Below are 14,199 nucleotides of genomic sequence, written 5' to 3'. Positions count from 1 at the left end.
TATATCAATTCTGAAATATTTTCGCAAGTTATAAAATGAGAAATAAAATCTTATTTAAAAATCTTGGAATATTTCAGGATTCATGTATGTAAAAAATTCTGAGAGAAGATATAAGAATGACTTTCTCAGAAATTTTTTTAAAAAAGTATTCCAATTTATGTAAAAATGTTTACCAATCTGACAAAGAATTTATAATATATTTAATTTCCTGCTTTCTCCTTTTTTTAAAATTAATATGTAATATTTTGTTTACTATTAAGGATTCAGGAAGAAAAAAGTATTCGTGATTCAAGAAGTTAAGAGGATAAATGATTTGGACATATAGATATACTCAGAGTAATGTATGAATAAAGAAAAGTTCGCCAGAATTGTAATCAACTTTTAATAATAAAAACACTGGAAGAAGAAATAGAAAATCCAACATGAAAATATATAGTCTTTGACAATCAAAGAGATGATGATAGGTAATAATTCTGATTGATATAGTATAAAATAAAACACAGTATGATAACTTAACATAACTTAAGTTTAACATTTTTATGTTAAACAATATTTTTCATTTTTAACATTTTAATGTAAAAAATAACCCTTTTCTAATTTTTTACATTTAATACAATATTTTTCTTCAACATTTAAATGTTGCAAATTAAACAGAAATACTCTCAATGTTCAACATTAAATATCTTAACAATTGGATTTTGAAATGAAAAGTTTATCAATATTCTATTAAAAATCTTATCAAGATTCTATTTAAAATTTTGTGTGATCGAAATGAAACTCTGTCCACTCGTTTCTCAGAATCCTCTCCCCGGAAATATTCTCCCGTGAATGTCTTTGAACGTTTTTAGAGCAAATTGAGATTGCAGAGATGAGGACAATGCGTGAACGCGCGAGGGTTGCGACAAGTGGATGAGAAAATCTCGCGGTTAACACGGGGGATGCATTTATCCGTCGTTTATCCGGTTTATCGAGCGTCAGGTGCATATCGACTGAATAACACCGGGAGTGGTGCAAGGGGTGCAAGGGTGGCGAAGGGTTGGCGAGATTCGACGGACCCCGAGTATGCGACGCTCGACTGCGGTTCGACCGGGAGTTGATACGCCGATGCGATACGCCGCTAAATAGCCTTAAGTGGGATTACGTCTCCCGCTATTGTGATCCACGGCGGAAGGAGGAGTTCGTACAAATTTCGGTCTTTGTGCGGCGCCAGGGCGTTCTCGGCGCCTCGCCTCGCATTACGGAGGGTGTCGAATTCATCGGGCAACGCGTCTCTCTTCCGGACCGTGCCGGCCGTGTTCTCTGGAATAATTGTACTCGTGATTTCAGGTGAGGTGGTTGATGGTTCTCTCGCGATTTGGGATATTTAGAGGAGGAAGATTCTAGTCCCGTCGTCGTGAGAGTTTCGGAAATTGGAGTATTCACGATGTAAACAGCCCGGGATGACTTGAGAATAATTTTCGTATTTTGAAATTTATAGAAAAAAAAAGAGAAGAAAGAAGGATAATTTAAAATAAGAAGAATCATTTTTTATTTTTAAATTATTTTTATGGTATTGTGTCTCTCATCATCGTGAGAATTTCGAAAATTGGAGAATTCGCGATGCAAACGCAGTCCCCCGATAATATCTGAGAATAATTTTATATTTCTAAGAACAGCTGATGAAACTAACGCCCGCACATTAATAGCCGCATTGAAAAGCATGATACATCATGCTGACAAGATAACAAATCGACTGGATGGATCGTGCGTGGGATGCAAGGATGTGGGATCTATGCGAAAATTGCCATATGTTCCATATAACCCTCTTACTTTTCCCATGTCAGTTTCAACGAAGAGAAATTAGATTAGTGTGGCTTAAGTAACTTTCAGAAATAATAGCAGTGTAAAGTCCTAACTTTAAGAATGTAAGGTCTTTCTGGAGAATTAAAAAATCAATTTGTTTCTTTCGCATTTCCTTAAAGTCTTGAATAATTTGTTTGTACTCTGCATATTAGAGATCTGCTATTTTTTTGGAATTTTTATGTGTGTATTCGATATCATTATCGTGCATTTGTCTTAACTTGTGCTTTGACTTTGAAATTTTTTGTTTTTGTATAGTTTGAAATATCTTCATAAATTAAAAATTTAGATATTTAATAGATTAAAAGTTTCATAATGTGATTGAATTTCTAGGCGAAAAATAAATTAAAAATTTAGAACGAATTCCTTTAATAGTATTCTCGAAGGAATCCAAAGATACAATTAAAATTACAAATAAGATTTTAGATAGATTATATTTTAATAGACAAAAATGTGATTAAAATGAGTACCGGTACTGCTGGTCTAGTTGCGCCTTTTCGATTCTTTTGTCCTTGGCGCGCCTGTTCTGGAACCAGATTTTGATTTGCGTCTCGGTAAGTCTCAAGGAAGTTGCGAGCTCGAATCTGCGTCCCCTCGAAATGTACTCTCCCCGCCGATACTCAACTTCCAACCTCAGTGTCTGTTCGCCACTGAATGTTGTCCTTTGTCTTCGTGGTCGGCCCTCTTTTCTTCTTCTACGCGCCACTGCGGAGAAAGAAATACAAATCTCCAGGAGGTGCAAAAGTTCCTTTCACATGTTCAAAATTTACGTATATATAGCACACGAGATATTTTTATTTTATTTCTATAGAATTTTTTAAAATGTAGCCATGTAAACATCTGTGTCATAAATTATTTTCCTATAATAAGTACTAAAGATTTTAAAGTATTTTTAATTTCGATCTTTAGTATACGTATAAGTCTCTCGTATTTTGCACATTTCTTTTCTTTGAAATATTATTGTCTGGCTAAAGGTTCCAACAGAGACATGTACCCCTATCCAGATAACACGGAATATTTATTACTATTCATTTTTTGAAATGTTATATAAACATTTTAGACATTTTTTATATAAAGCTTTATTTGAAATATTAAAATATAGACTAAATATTTTATGTAATATTTATGATGAATATAAATAAAATATTTATAGTAACTATTTTTTACTTGGATTCTAATGTCTTATTAAGTACTTTCACAGCATTTACCACATATCTGCAATAAATATCCAGAGCACAGAGAGACTTTAAAAAGAATTATTCAGTGATATGTCATCAATTCTGAGCTCATTTTCAGATGCAACAAGAATTCATTTTGCATCTGAAAATTGAATTCAGAATTGATATTGACATATTATTGAATTTTTTTTTTAACTTTTTGTGCTATCTGGGTATTTCATAATATTTACAATAAATGTTTATAATCTGTGCAATCTAAAACCACAAAAATATTTAGAAAATATTTCAGATTAATTTTATAAACATTTATACATTTATTATGTGCTGTCTGGGTATATCCGGATATTTACCCTAACCTTTATTTGTTTATATTATTATTAATCTCAAATATTTTTTTTAAATATAATATTATAATTTAATTGTAATCTTTTAAATACCTAAAAAAAAATGTTAATAAAAAAAGCATTTGAGATTAATAATAATAAATTTTCTATAAGTGTCCATAGGTACATATTTATCTTAAATAATAGTTTCTATTCTTTTCCTTTCTAAATACACAACTTTATAAATTTTTTTCTAAAAATATTAAAGTATATATAATCACTTAATAATTTTTCTACTTATAAAATAGTCATCAAACTATCACGTGTAGTAAGGGATCGAAAAATCGTGTATACTAAGCTAGAGTTTCATAACAATGTAATGAAGTAGAATGGGGATGGAAAAATAATATAGCTCGTTATTTCAATTATTGTTTAATAATTTGATCAGCGTAAAACAAATAGTCACGTGACAAAGCTTATCATTTTCACAAATTTCTTCTAAACATTTAAATTATTTGACGAAAAGCAACAAGTAACACAAATAATTTAATTTAAATATTTTAAAATAATTCAATAATTTAAAAATTCGTCACATGTGTATCATGATTTGCTTCCTTAATACTTCAATTTGATTCTCATTTTCGTTTTTCAGCACACTTGATGGGATTCATGAAATAAATCTGGTCATGCTGTAATTTCATCTTTGTTACGTAATAGAATAATTAGGATGCACTGGTAAAAGAGAGCGATATCGGAAATTGAGGCTTCCCTAGGCTTCGTCCAATCTGGCGTAAAGCGGATATAGGATACTAATTGCTCTTTGGACCTCATAACCGTTTAAGACTTTAGAAATCTTTATAAATTTAAAATATGAAAAATTCTTCAGAATATTATAAGATATTATGGAATATTATGTGAATTTCTGTATAATATTCGTTGATACGTTGCGACACCTGTTAAGTATAATATCTCTACGAAAAAATATCTTTCGACGTTTGGAACAAATTGGGATCGCCGGGATCAAATCTAGATACGTCACAGGCATCAATGGGTATAGATTCCTCGACGATACAAGCCGCGACTTATACAAACATCCGGCATGTATCTTCCGGCGAGTCGAATCGGTGGCTTGTGAGGCTTAAGGGAACCCGGGAGAGGAGAAGAGTTGGGTTTTTCAGTAGGAATACCGCGGCGGTGTGTATTTCTCGCATTGAGGAGCGGCCAACTGCGTCTCATAATCTCATCACAATATCGCGACGAAGTGTCGAAGCGGGATAAAACCCGCGAGTGAGTGTGCGTGCCTCGTGCGGCTTGTCCTCGCAATGTTTCTGGCGTGACGCGGAGCGTCAAACTTTCCAGATGAAGAGTGAAATTCGTTAATTCCTCTCTCCCGTCCTCCACCGCAGTGATATCCTCTGGTCATCTGCTAGAATATCTCTAAACCCGTTTGTAAAAATAGAAATCCCATACAGCGTGAAATATTTATATGAACAATTTTTTTTAATATTTTAAAAGTTTTTCGTAAATATTTGTAGAATATTTTTAATATTTTAAATATTTCACTAAAATATTATATTTTAAAAATATTGTAAGAAAAAGAATATTTCAGAAACTTTGATTTCATATTTATATTTTATGAAAAATTCTAAAATATTTGAATTAAAAATACTTTATTTAGAAATATATTAATTGAATTTTGATAAGTTGATATACTGTTCTACTACGTTCGTACAACTTCTGAAATAACTGGGAAATTTAGAAAACCGAGATTATTCCAATTTTATAAGAAAGTTCTTTAAATTTGTTCTGTGAAATTATTCAAAAAAATATCTTCATCCGCTTAAAAACGATTATTTGCTCCGGATGTTCCTATAAGTAATTGCTCGACATTTTCTATGTTTCAAATAATTATTTTTGTACTTGAAAAAGCTACGCTTTTCATATATCAAATCCTGCTTTTACTTTTTTTTTATTTATTTCAAATACTTTGATATTTCAAAATTTGTCAAATTTCTATAAGATAAAAGATTCCCTTTCAAGTGCCTCTTTTGTAATGTCGTGTTTCTGCGAAAAATGTATAAATGAACAAAATACATTTTTTTTATTTTTTTAGAGAGAGCTAGGGGAGAGCCAGGCCGCGGAAAAACGGTGAAAGTTTTGTTAAATATCAGAGAAGCGTCTGAATTGATTTCCTCCTGAAATCCTTCCTGTATGGGATTGTGCCATTGTTACGCGACAGAAGAGTGCCTCAATATCCTCTCCGTCTGGACGGTGGCCGTGTCCGTTCGGCGCGGGCGTCACGTAATGCGACATCACAAAATCTGCTTACTGATTCGCGAATACTCGAACGCAAAGACGCCTTTCGATCCTAAGCTTACGAAGAGACGAGGAGGAGGGAGGTACAAAATGCAGGCAGAGAGAGAGAGAGAGAGAGAGAGAGAGAGAGAGAGTCGAGCTTTTGGAGACGCGTTATGCAGTCATCTGCAATTTCGTGGTATGTATCTCCTGCAACTTGCAGGTTGGATGCACGAATGGAACAGAGTGTTTGTTTCTTGGCCAAAGAAACAAACACAGATACATACATAGATAGTACCACATAAAATATCAAATAAAATCCATGCTAAAATTGAGGCTCTTAATGTATATTATAATTTTAAATGAAAAATATATAGATTTTGATATATTCGTAGAATATCTAGCAATGAATGTTCAAGTATCCGGTTTACTTGTAGATTTTTACGTGAAGAATTTCGCGATAGGATCAATTTATTTTTAGTTATTTAATAATTTAGTTTTAAAATCCGAACATTCTTAAATGGTTGTAATCCTGATATTTGCAAGCATTCAGAAATTTCAGGACAACGCGAATTATTTAATCAACAGTTTCATTATTTAATCATTGTTTAAAATCAACCAAATTAAATACTCGACAAAAATAAAGCAACTTTTGTTAATTGAAGCTAAATTTTCATAACCTTACATAATTTTAAGTTACATAATTTTATGCTTCGAATTTTGACCTTCAAAATAAAAAAAAAATTATTCAATTACATTAACTTTAAGATATAATTTAAAATACATTGAACCTACGAATATCGGATTAAATTTATGATTAAAATTAATTTTATTAAAATGGATTTAACAAAAATCGATTATGTGCATTTATTAGATAGAATTCTTCCATAGCAGCGGAAGACGTGTGAATGTTATGTTAACTAATTGCGGAAAACTGAAATTTGCGATACGGAAGCAACAGGAGCTTACGAAAGGCTGAGAATCCTTGGAAGTGGTGCTCGGCCATGGACTGATGGTTCGGCAAAACGTGAAGATGCGACGGCAGCGTGGATGGGTGCGCGAGCTGCGTGAGATGAAAAGTTTGGCCGGGTCCTCGCGGAAGGAATCCGTGCAGAAAAGGCAGTCTCACACCTGTGAGCATCGAATCTTTCTTCGTTTCCTTGCTCTCGAATATTTTACTACTTGCGACATCGTTTGGCACTTTTTCGAGGTCCTTGGAGTGTGACACCTTACAAAAAGTAGAAAAATGACAGTTTAATCCTAACGTTGACTAAATTTAGACAAAAATTCTCATATCATTTTATCATATTTTTTTGAGAATTGTTCACATTTCAAACTTACGAAGATTTGTAAAAAAATATCTTAAGCTTCTTGCTTTTATAACTTTTCTTCGTAAATATAGAATAAGAAAGTTACAAATTTTGTAATATTTCAGAATTCACAGGTTAAGAAATTTTAGAAGAGATATAGACTTTTGAGAAGTGTCCTAATTTGTATTTAAAAACTAAAGAAATTATCTAAAAAATTATAATATCATATAGGAATTTTGAAAATTTTAAAATTATATTAAATACATTATACTAATAAATTACAATAACAAAATATTTTGATTAATTAATAAAACCGACAAGAATTGACATTTTGGTGAGACCAAACGGAATTTCTTATCATACTATCAATCAAAACATTTTCCTCAAAAAAAGTTTAAGAAACTTAACTTTAAAGTCAGTCTCTGGAACTCTATAGAAATCAACCGAAAATTAGGATGATTTGAGTTTAATAATTCAATGAAATCATTAATTCATGAAATTATTAAATTAAAACAAACTCGATTTGCTTATTGTATCAAGTTTCTTCAAAAGACAATTCTTGTTTTGAGTACAAAATGTATAATGAGTTTCTCTAAAAGATTCATAACCAGTACATTTTAAAATTATTCTCGAGAAAATATCTTCGTTAAAAATAACCGTAACTTAAAAGAAAGAAAATCAATCGAGTGATCACTTTTCTTTCTAGCGATAGAATGATACTTTTCTGTGTGTATATTAAAACGAAGGATCTATTTGTACTCACAGGCAACATTTTATGTGATTCAGATGAGTCGGGAAGCTCATGTGATGATTTCTCCGTGATCTCTGGCGAAGAATCCAGACTCTCCCTCGCGTGATCCTCGTCCTCGTCATCTTCCGTTTTCTTCGTCGCCTCCAAATGACCGTAAAGCCGCGCAAAGAAACGTCGCGGCGATGACGGTCTTCTCGTCTTCTTTGCGGACATTTAACGAATTTATATAATCTGTAGACTTAATTGTTCATACGAAAGATTTCTCAATTTCTTCCAAGCAAAGCAAAATAATCTAGTAAAAGTCTCTCTCTTCTTAAAATTCTTCTAGATAAATAAAAGATTTTTTTTTAAGTGTCATCAGATTTCAACTTGTAGAAAATGTTTATGACCGTTTATTCCAATGGACTCGATGCATCCAAGACACGTTCGTAGAAACCAGAAACTCGAAACTTAAAACTGTTCCAATTTCTAGAACGCGGAGTTCACAGTTTTACGAAACAAAATTTCCGTCTGTCGTAAGTTTTTAACCTGATTATCTTTCATGATTCACTTTTCTCTCATTACTTCTTTTCATTATCCGACCGAAATTCATTTTCACTCGATTTTACCATGTCCCGAATTAACTCCCAATAATAACTTCACAAAAATACAATTCTCCGGTCGATCATAACTGAAGCTATCCCGTAGGACTTAATTCTTTTCAGAGTTTGAAGAACTCGCACAGCGGCAAGACGAAGAAGATCCCGCGGGCTGGAGAACGTCAGTTTCTGCGGGGTGGCACGCGCGTCTGAATCACCTGGCCGTCCTCCATTCTCTCACCTCGTGCTGACTGAGAAACGAAGGACCGGAGGTAGGGGGATATCTCCCTTCTACATCCGGAGATATCACTCCACCCTCGGTCACCCTCCCTTTCCCGTGCGACACTGCACCGCCCCTATGCGAAATCGCACGTGCGGCCGCATTTGTACGGCCGAAAGTTTCGCTTCCTGTGGACGGATAAACACGCGATACCCCTTAGAATTTCCCGATTTCACCATGGCGATCTCGATTTCCTTCCTTAAAGCATTTGTAAGAGGTCCTAGAACTTCTCCATGAACGAAGATTACGAGGATAATCTGTAATTTGTAATCTATGAGCGTCTAGAAAGTTTTTGATCATTAAAAATTTGTTTTCTTAATAAAAATATCAAGAGGCAATGTATTTGTCGCAGAAACAGAAAAATATCATTCTATTTTGTTAAGAAAAGTGGTTGCTTAATTTATTTTCTTCCTTTCGAGTAACGGTCGCTATCTCTACTAAAGAATATTTTTTTAGAATGATCTTAAAATGTACTTGTTACAAGTTTCAAAAAAATTCATTGTTATAAACTTAAAACAAACTTAAAAGTTCTGGGTTTTTTTTTTTTTTTTAATATAAAACTGAACTAAGAAGCGTCTTTAATAATAAGTAAATTTAATTTGTTCCAATTTAATAATCTTAATTGAAATATTAAACTTATTAAGATTCAGAATATGTTTTGAATAAATTTGATGCTAATGAATTTATGATAGATTTGCGGATAGATGAATTTTTTAAATGCTTTTACTGAAACAAAATAATTATTATTTGCATACAGTATATATTTTTCTGTGTGTATATACGTTTAATATAATATACATGTATATACCAAAATTAAGATAAACCATGCCACTTTTAGAATTTATCTTAATTATCAGAATGTTGTTTTAAAATACTATTGCTATGTCACGGCGACGGTTACTTTATGACTACAAATTATTCAAGTAAAGAGACAATAAAGTAAGCAACAGTATACGCATACGGAATATTTACCACTTATTGCTTACAGTTGTCAACAATGAATCTTATCCAGTGGCTTATTCAATATCGTGCTCACAAAAAATTCGGCTTCTCCGAAAAATTATATAATAAATTAATTAATAGCTATATTTATATATATATATAGAAATATTATTGGCAAATCGTAATAATTTCTTTGATACTGATATAAATGATAAACTATCTTACTTAGATATGTCTTGAGTCTCGAGGAAAAAAATCATGTTTTATATGCAGATTTATATCATTAAGCAGCATACGACTAAATTTACAATAAAAAAAGTGATTTCAGAAAAACAATAGAGGGGGAAAATATAAGTTACTTTAATAATCACGATATACCAATCACGCGTTGCTCCGCGAGAAAATGAAAAGGGGGTTTTCGCGAATAGAGAGAGGAATGGAAGAAAAAGAATGCGTGCGGTTTAGCGTGAACAGCGAGATTGCTCTGTGAGTTCATTCTATTCTATTTTCATGCAATGAAACGATGAGTTCTGATGAATGCCGATTATTATTACTTGTTGGCATTCAAATATTTTCCCTCCAATTCGAATCTTTGATTAAAATACTATCCTCCTTATTACTACCCGTTTCTATATGCTTTTCACAAGCAAGGATGAGCAAATCCAATTGCGAAATTTATTAAACTTCTAATAAAATAATAACATTATAATATTATGATAAATTTGTCTTAAAATATAAATTTTGTGACGATATTTTAGATACATAGAATGCTCTACTTTAATGGCATTATTTTTTTACGATAAATACTTCAATATAGAAAATTCTTTTACTTTCGCTTTTTACGACAGATATTTTGGACAGATATAAATTGAAATTGATTTTTCAAAATGTGGGTCATTAATAATTTCCAAATTATTAAAAAATTTAAAAAGGCTTTTTTTGAAATGTTATTTAGAGAATTAAATGGATAATAAAGCTGTTTTTTTAACTAATAAAATATTTAATTAAAAAAAAAACCATCAAATTTCTATTTATAATTTGTTTGCTATAATTTATTATCGAGTTCAGGATCCGTTGGAAATTATCTGTAAAAACATATAAAATATTATGATATTTAAAATTATTTTGACTAATGCAATACATCATTATTATTATTTTATTTCAATTTCATTTTATGACACAATATTTCTATATTTATTTCTGATATTATCTCTCAATTATCTTTAATTCGCGCATTACGTTTTACACATTCGCATGGGCATTCTATTCCTCAAAAGATCAAGCGATATCAAGCAGCAACAGAAACGGAAACAACAACAACAACAACAACTACGGCAACGAGATTCTGCAAAGCCCCCCCAACCATTAAACGCTCGGTGGCTAAAAAACTTGGGCAACACTCTCCGCAGCATCCCGGCGTCATCATGGACCCCGAGCTAGGGTTCCCTCTGCCCCGTACCCCTCTTCGCGGTTTCCCGGATGATCTGATTGTTTTACGTTCGCATGAGATTTACCTGCACGGCGCAGCGACAGCGGTGGCGGTGGCGGTGGCGGCGGCAGTGGTGGAACGGGTGGAGGCTGGATCCTGGATGGTGGACCAATCGGATGGCGGTCGGGGATCGATGTAATTAGAGAGGAACCAACCCCAGCATGAGAAGAGAGAGAGAGAGGGAGAGAGAGAGAGAGTGAGGCCAGGGAGAGACAGCATAAGCGGGTGACATGCGCACGGCTGTCGCGACGCCCGCGCGCGAACACGCTTCCGCGTGTATATAGGTGTCTAATTCCCTTTGTGCGTTGCCTATTGTCGGCATTACGATTATTACGCTCACGCTGATTTCGCTCGTCGTCGTGTAGTCGTCGTCGAGCGACGCGACAATACAATTATCGTTATCCCCACGGTCAATACGCGACGCCGACGACGAGCGGCGTCGGGACATTGCAGATGCGCGCCGTTTATCGACGTGTTCTCTGGAGAACGAATTGTTATTATTATTATTATTATTATTATTATTGTTGTTGTTGTTGTTGTTGTTGTTGTTGTTGTTGTTTATTGTTGTTGCTTTTTCCGAATGGCAACAAAACAACGAAGCTGTTCAAGCATTTTGGCTCGGTCATGTGTTGAACAAACAAAGATAAATTTTTAGAATCACGAGTAAAATTTATAATTGTGTTACTCATAAATTTTATAACTCTCGTTAATTTTTTATTTTTAATCAAAATACAATTAATATAGAATTACAGTATATTTTTTTATTTTATTAAAATCGGTTTAAGATATATCGAAGTATTATTCATTTAAAAACTCGAATATAATATAAATATTAATGTATGCAGAAAGATCCAAAACAGAATAATCTTTTTGAAAATTATTCTCGAAGATTTTCGATTGACCCATATTTAAGCGAGGATTCAACGCGACAATTTCGCAATTAGTTTTATGTTTCTGTATATTTAAACAATAGCAAAATTTTAAGATTTCTAAACCACTGTTAAATAAAATTCTGATGAGAGATTTAGATCTACGATGAATAAGCTAATATTCCGACGTCAAATAAATAAAAATTTACTGTTTACATGACAGTATTATATCAACTGTGTCGAGGAGCCTTTCAAGTATGTATAAACTTGTCTGTAATTCTTATATCAAACATACTGTTAATTAAAATCAACTAAAATAAAAATTTAAAAATGTAAGGAATTTTCTAACATGATGTCCACATGAGCTTTCAATTATCGATCAATTTCAACAAATACAATTAATCCTGAGATTTCGGAATGGAAATTTATTATTATTATTAGAGGAAAGCCCCCTAATATGAGATAGCGGTGTTTCTACTAAACTGATAAATGCTACCTATAGGTTCCACCATGAATTTATTGCTCTTGGATTAAAAACTATTTAGTAGAAAATTCATTACTAGATCATGTCTGTAGTCATTGTAAAACATCATTTTAGAATTTGTATGTTTTTAAGTTTCATTGAGATGAAGCTTTAAATCTCATTTATTATTTAATAAATATTTGGCAATAAATTCTTCATGTAGTGATAGAGTAAGGTCGTACTAATAGAAAAATATGGGATATATTGAATTATTTAATTACAGAAGTTAGATTTGATGATCGTAAAACCATATAAGGCGTAGAAATCGTAATATGAGATACCCAGAATATTTCTAATATGAAATAACTCATGCTCCTATGTTATAGTGAAAATTGCTAAAGAATAAGTGTTATTGTAATAATAAAAAGGACAACCGGAATGAACGTCGAGTGCTTATCTCTACGATGCTTGATTCCAACTACCTGAAGTTCTGGGTATAATCTATCGCATGCTCATTTTTCACGCACGCTGGCTTTGTTTGCATTTTAGAAACATGAAATAAAGTTTTTCTAATTGTAATAACTGATATACTTTGCGTTTTACTATCGATTTCTCGGGACATCTCATATTAGGAGCACAATTTTGTGACTTTGCGATTTGCTCACTTTTTACATTTCTTTAATTTAAAAAAAAAAAAGAAATTTGGATTATAATTTTATAAAACGTTATCTCTTAAAGCTTATTAAATTCCCTTCAAAATAACCTAATATTTTTTTAAATTCTGCTCATGGACTTCTAGCATTTATCCAAAATAAACAGACAATTTTATCCCAGTTCGTAGATGGATACGTGAACATTATACGAAACTAACAAATAGTTATAAAGCAAAATGCAACTACTGTAATGAAGAATATAGGATAGGAAGATCTTTAGCAAAGTTACATAAACATTTGGTGAAGAAACATTCAGAAAAATTAAATGAAGAACAGAAGAAAGAAGATAAATTCCATTGGACTTGGGATTATTTTATCCCAAAAAGCGATACAGAGGCAATATGCAATAAATGTAACAGAACACTTAAGTATCATACAGTAAGTGTTCTCAGAAGTCACTTAAAACGTCTTCACAAGTATGTATACTTCAAATAAATTAAAATAATTATTTAACGTACTGTAAAATATAAAATTAAAATAGTAAAATGATCAATGTTAACTAAAGAAAACGTAACACAGAAAAATATACTAAAATAAAACTAAAAAAATTTATTAAACAAACCAAAAAATTTATTAGACAGGTTTCTGGGTGCATGTCGTCAAATATATCACTGTGTTTAATACAAAAAATTAGTAACAATAATACATTCTGGTTTTCATCCGATAATTATCATATTTAAAAAATATTTAAATTTGCTTGATCTCTAAATTCTTGATTACTCCTAAATATTCAAATAATAAATTCATAAAAATTATAATTTAGTCTGTACATAATTGAAAAAATCATGTCTACTGCACTTTTTATTGCATTTTCATAACTTTTTATGTTAATGTAGGATATTGGGTTCAAATTCCGATTGTGCAGATAACGAGAGCAATTCAGATAACGACATGGCTGCAAATAAGGATATAACTTCAAAAACAGACAATTTTATCCCAGTTCGTCGATGGATACGTGAACATTATACGAAACTATCAAATAGTTATAAAGTAAAATGCACCTACTGTAATAAAGAATATAGTTTACGAACAAGATCTTTAGCAAATTTACATAAACATTTGGTGAAGAAACATTCAGAAAAATTAAATGAAGAACAGAAGAAAGAAGATAAATTCCATTGGACTTGGGATTATTTTATCCCAAAAAGCGATACAGAGGCAATATGCAA

General features: G+C 32.1%; 2 protein-coding genes across 2 annotated transcripts in view; one reads left to right on the top strand and one right to left on the bottom strand.

The window, feature by feature from the left end:
• Positions 1-7,909, bottom strand: part of LOC108749116 (homeobox protein rough-like) — an 8,846-nt gene extending 937 nt beyond the window's left edge. The window contains exons 1-3 of the mRNA XM_018487640.1: positions 7,709-7,909; positions 6,605-6,863; positions 2,310-2,544 (exon numbers count right to left, since the gene is read on the bottom strand). Coding sequence (XP_018343142.1) covers positions 2,310-2,544; positions 6,605-6,863; positions 7,709-7,909 — 695 coding nt within the window. The remainder of the gene's footprint in view (positions 1-2,309; positions 2,545-6,604; positions 6,864-7,708) is intronic.
• Positions 7,910-8,731: 822 nt separating this feature from the next.
• LOC108749115 overlaps positions 8,732-14,199 on the top strand; it is a 5,737-nt gene continuing 269 nt past the window's right edge. Inside the window, exons 1-4 of the mRNA XM_018487639.1 lie at positions 8,732-8,764; positions 10,774-11,107; positions 13,137-13,446; positions 13,867-14,188. Of these exons, the coding sequence (XP_018343141.1) occupies positions 8,732-8,764; positions 10,774-11,107; positions 13,137-13,446; positions 13,867-14,188 (999 nt within the window). The remainder of the gene's footprint in view (positions 8,765-10,773; positions 11,108-13,136; positions 13,447-13,866; positions 14,189-14,199) is intronic.

This window comes from Trachymyrmex septentrionalis, unplaced genomic scaffold (assembly GCF_001594115.1).
Source record: "Trachymyrmex septentrionalis isolate Tsep2-gDNA-1 unplaced genomic scaffold, Tsep1.0 scaffold269, whole genome shotgun sequence".
Classification (NCBI taxonomy): domain Eukaryota; kingdom Metazoa; phylum Arthropoda; class Insecta; order Hymenoptera; family Formicidae; genus Trachymyrmex; species Trachymyrmex septentrionalis.
The sequence above is the reverse complement of the archived record's forward strand: the minus strand, read 5'-3'. Positions and strand labels throughout refer to the sequence as shown.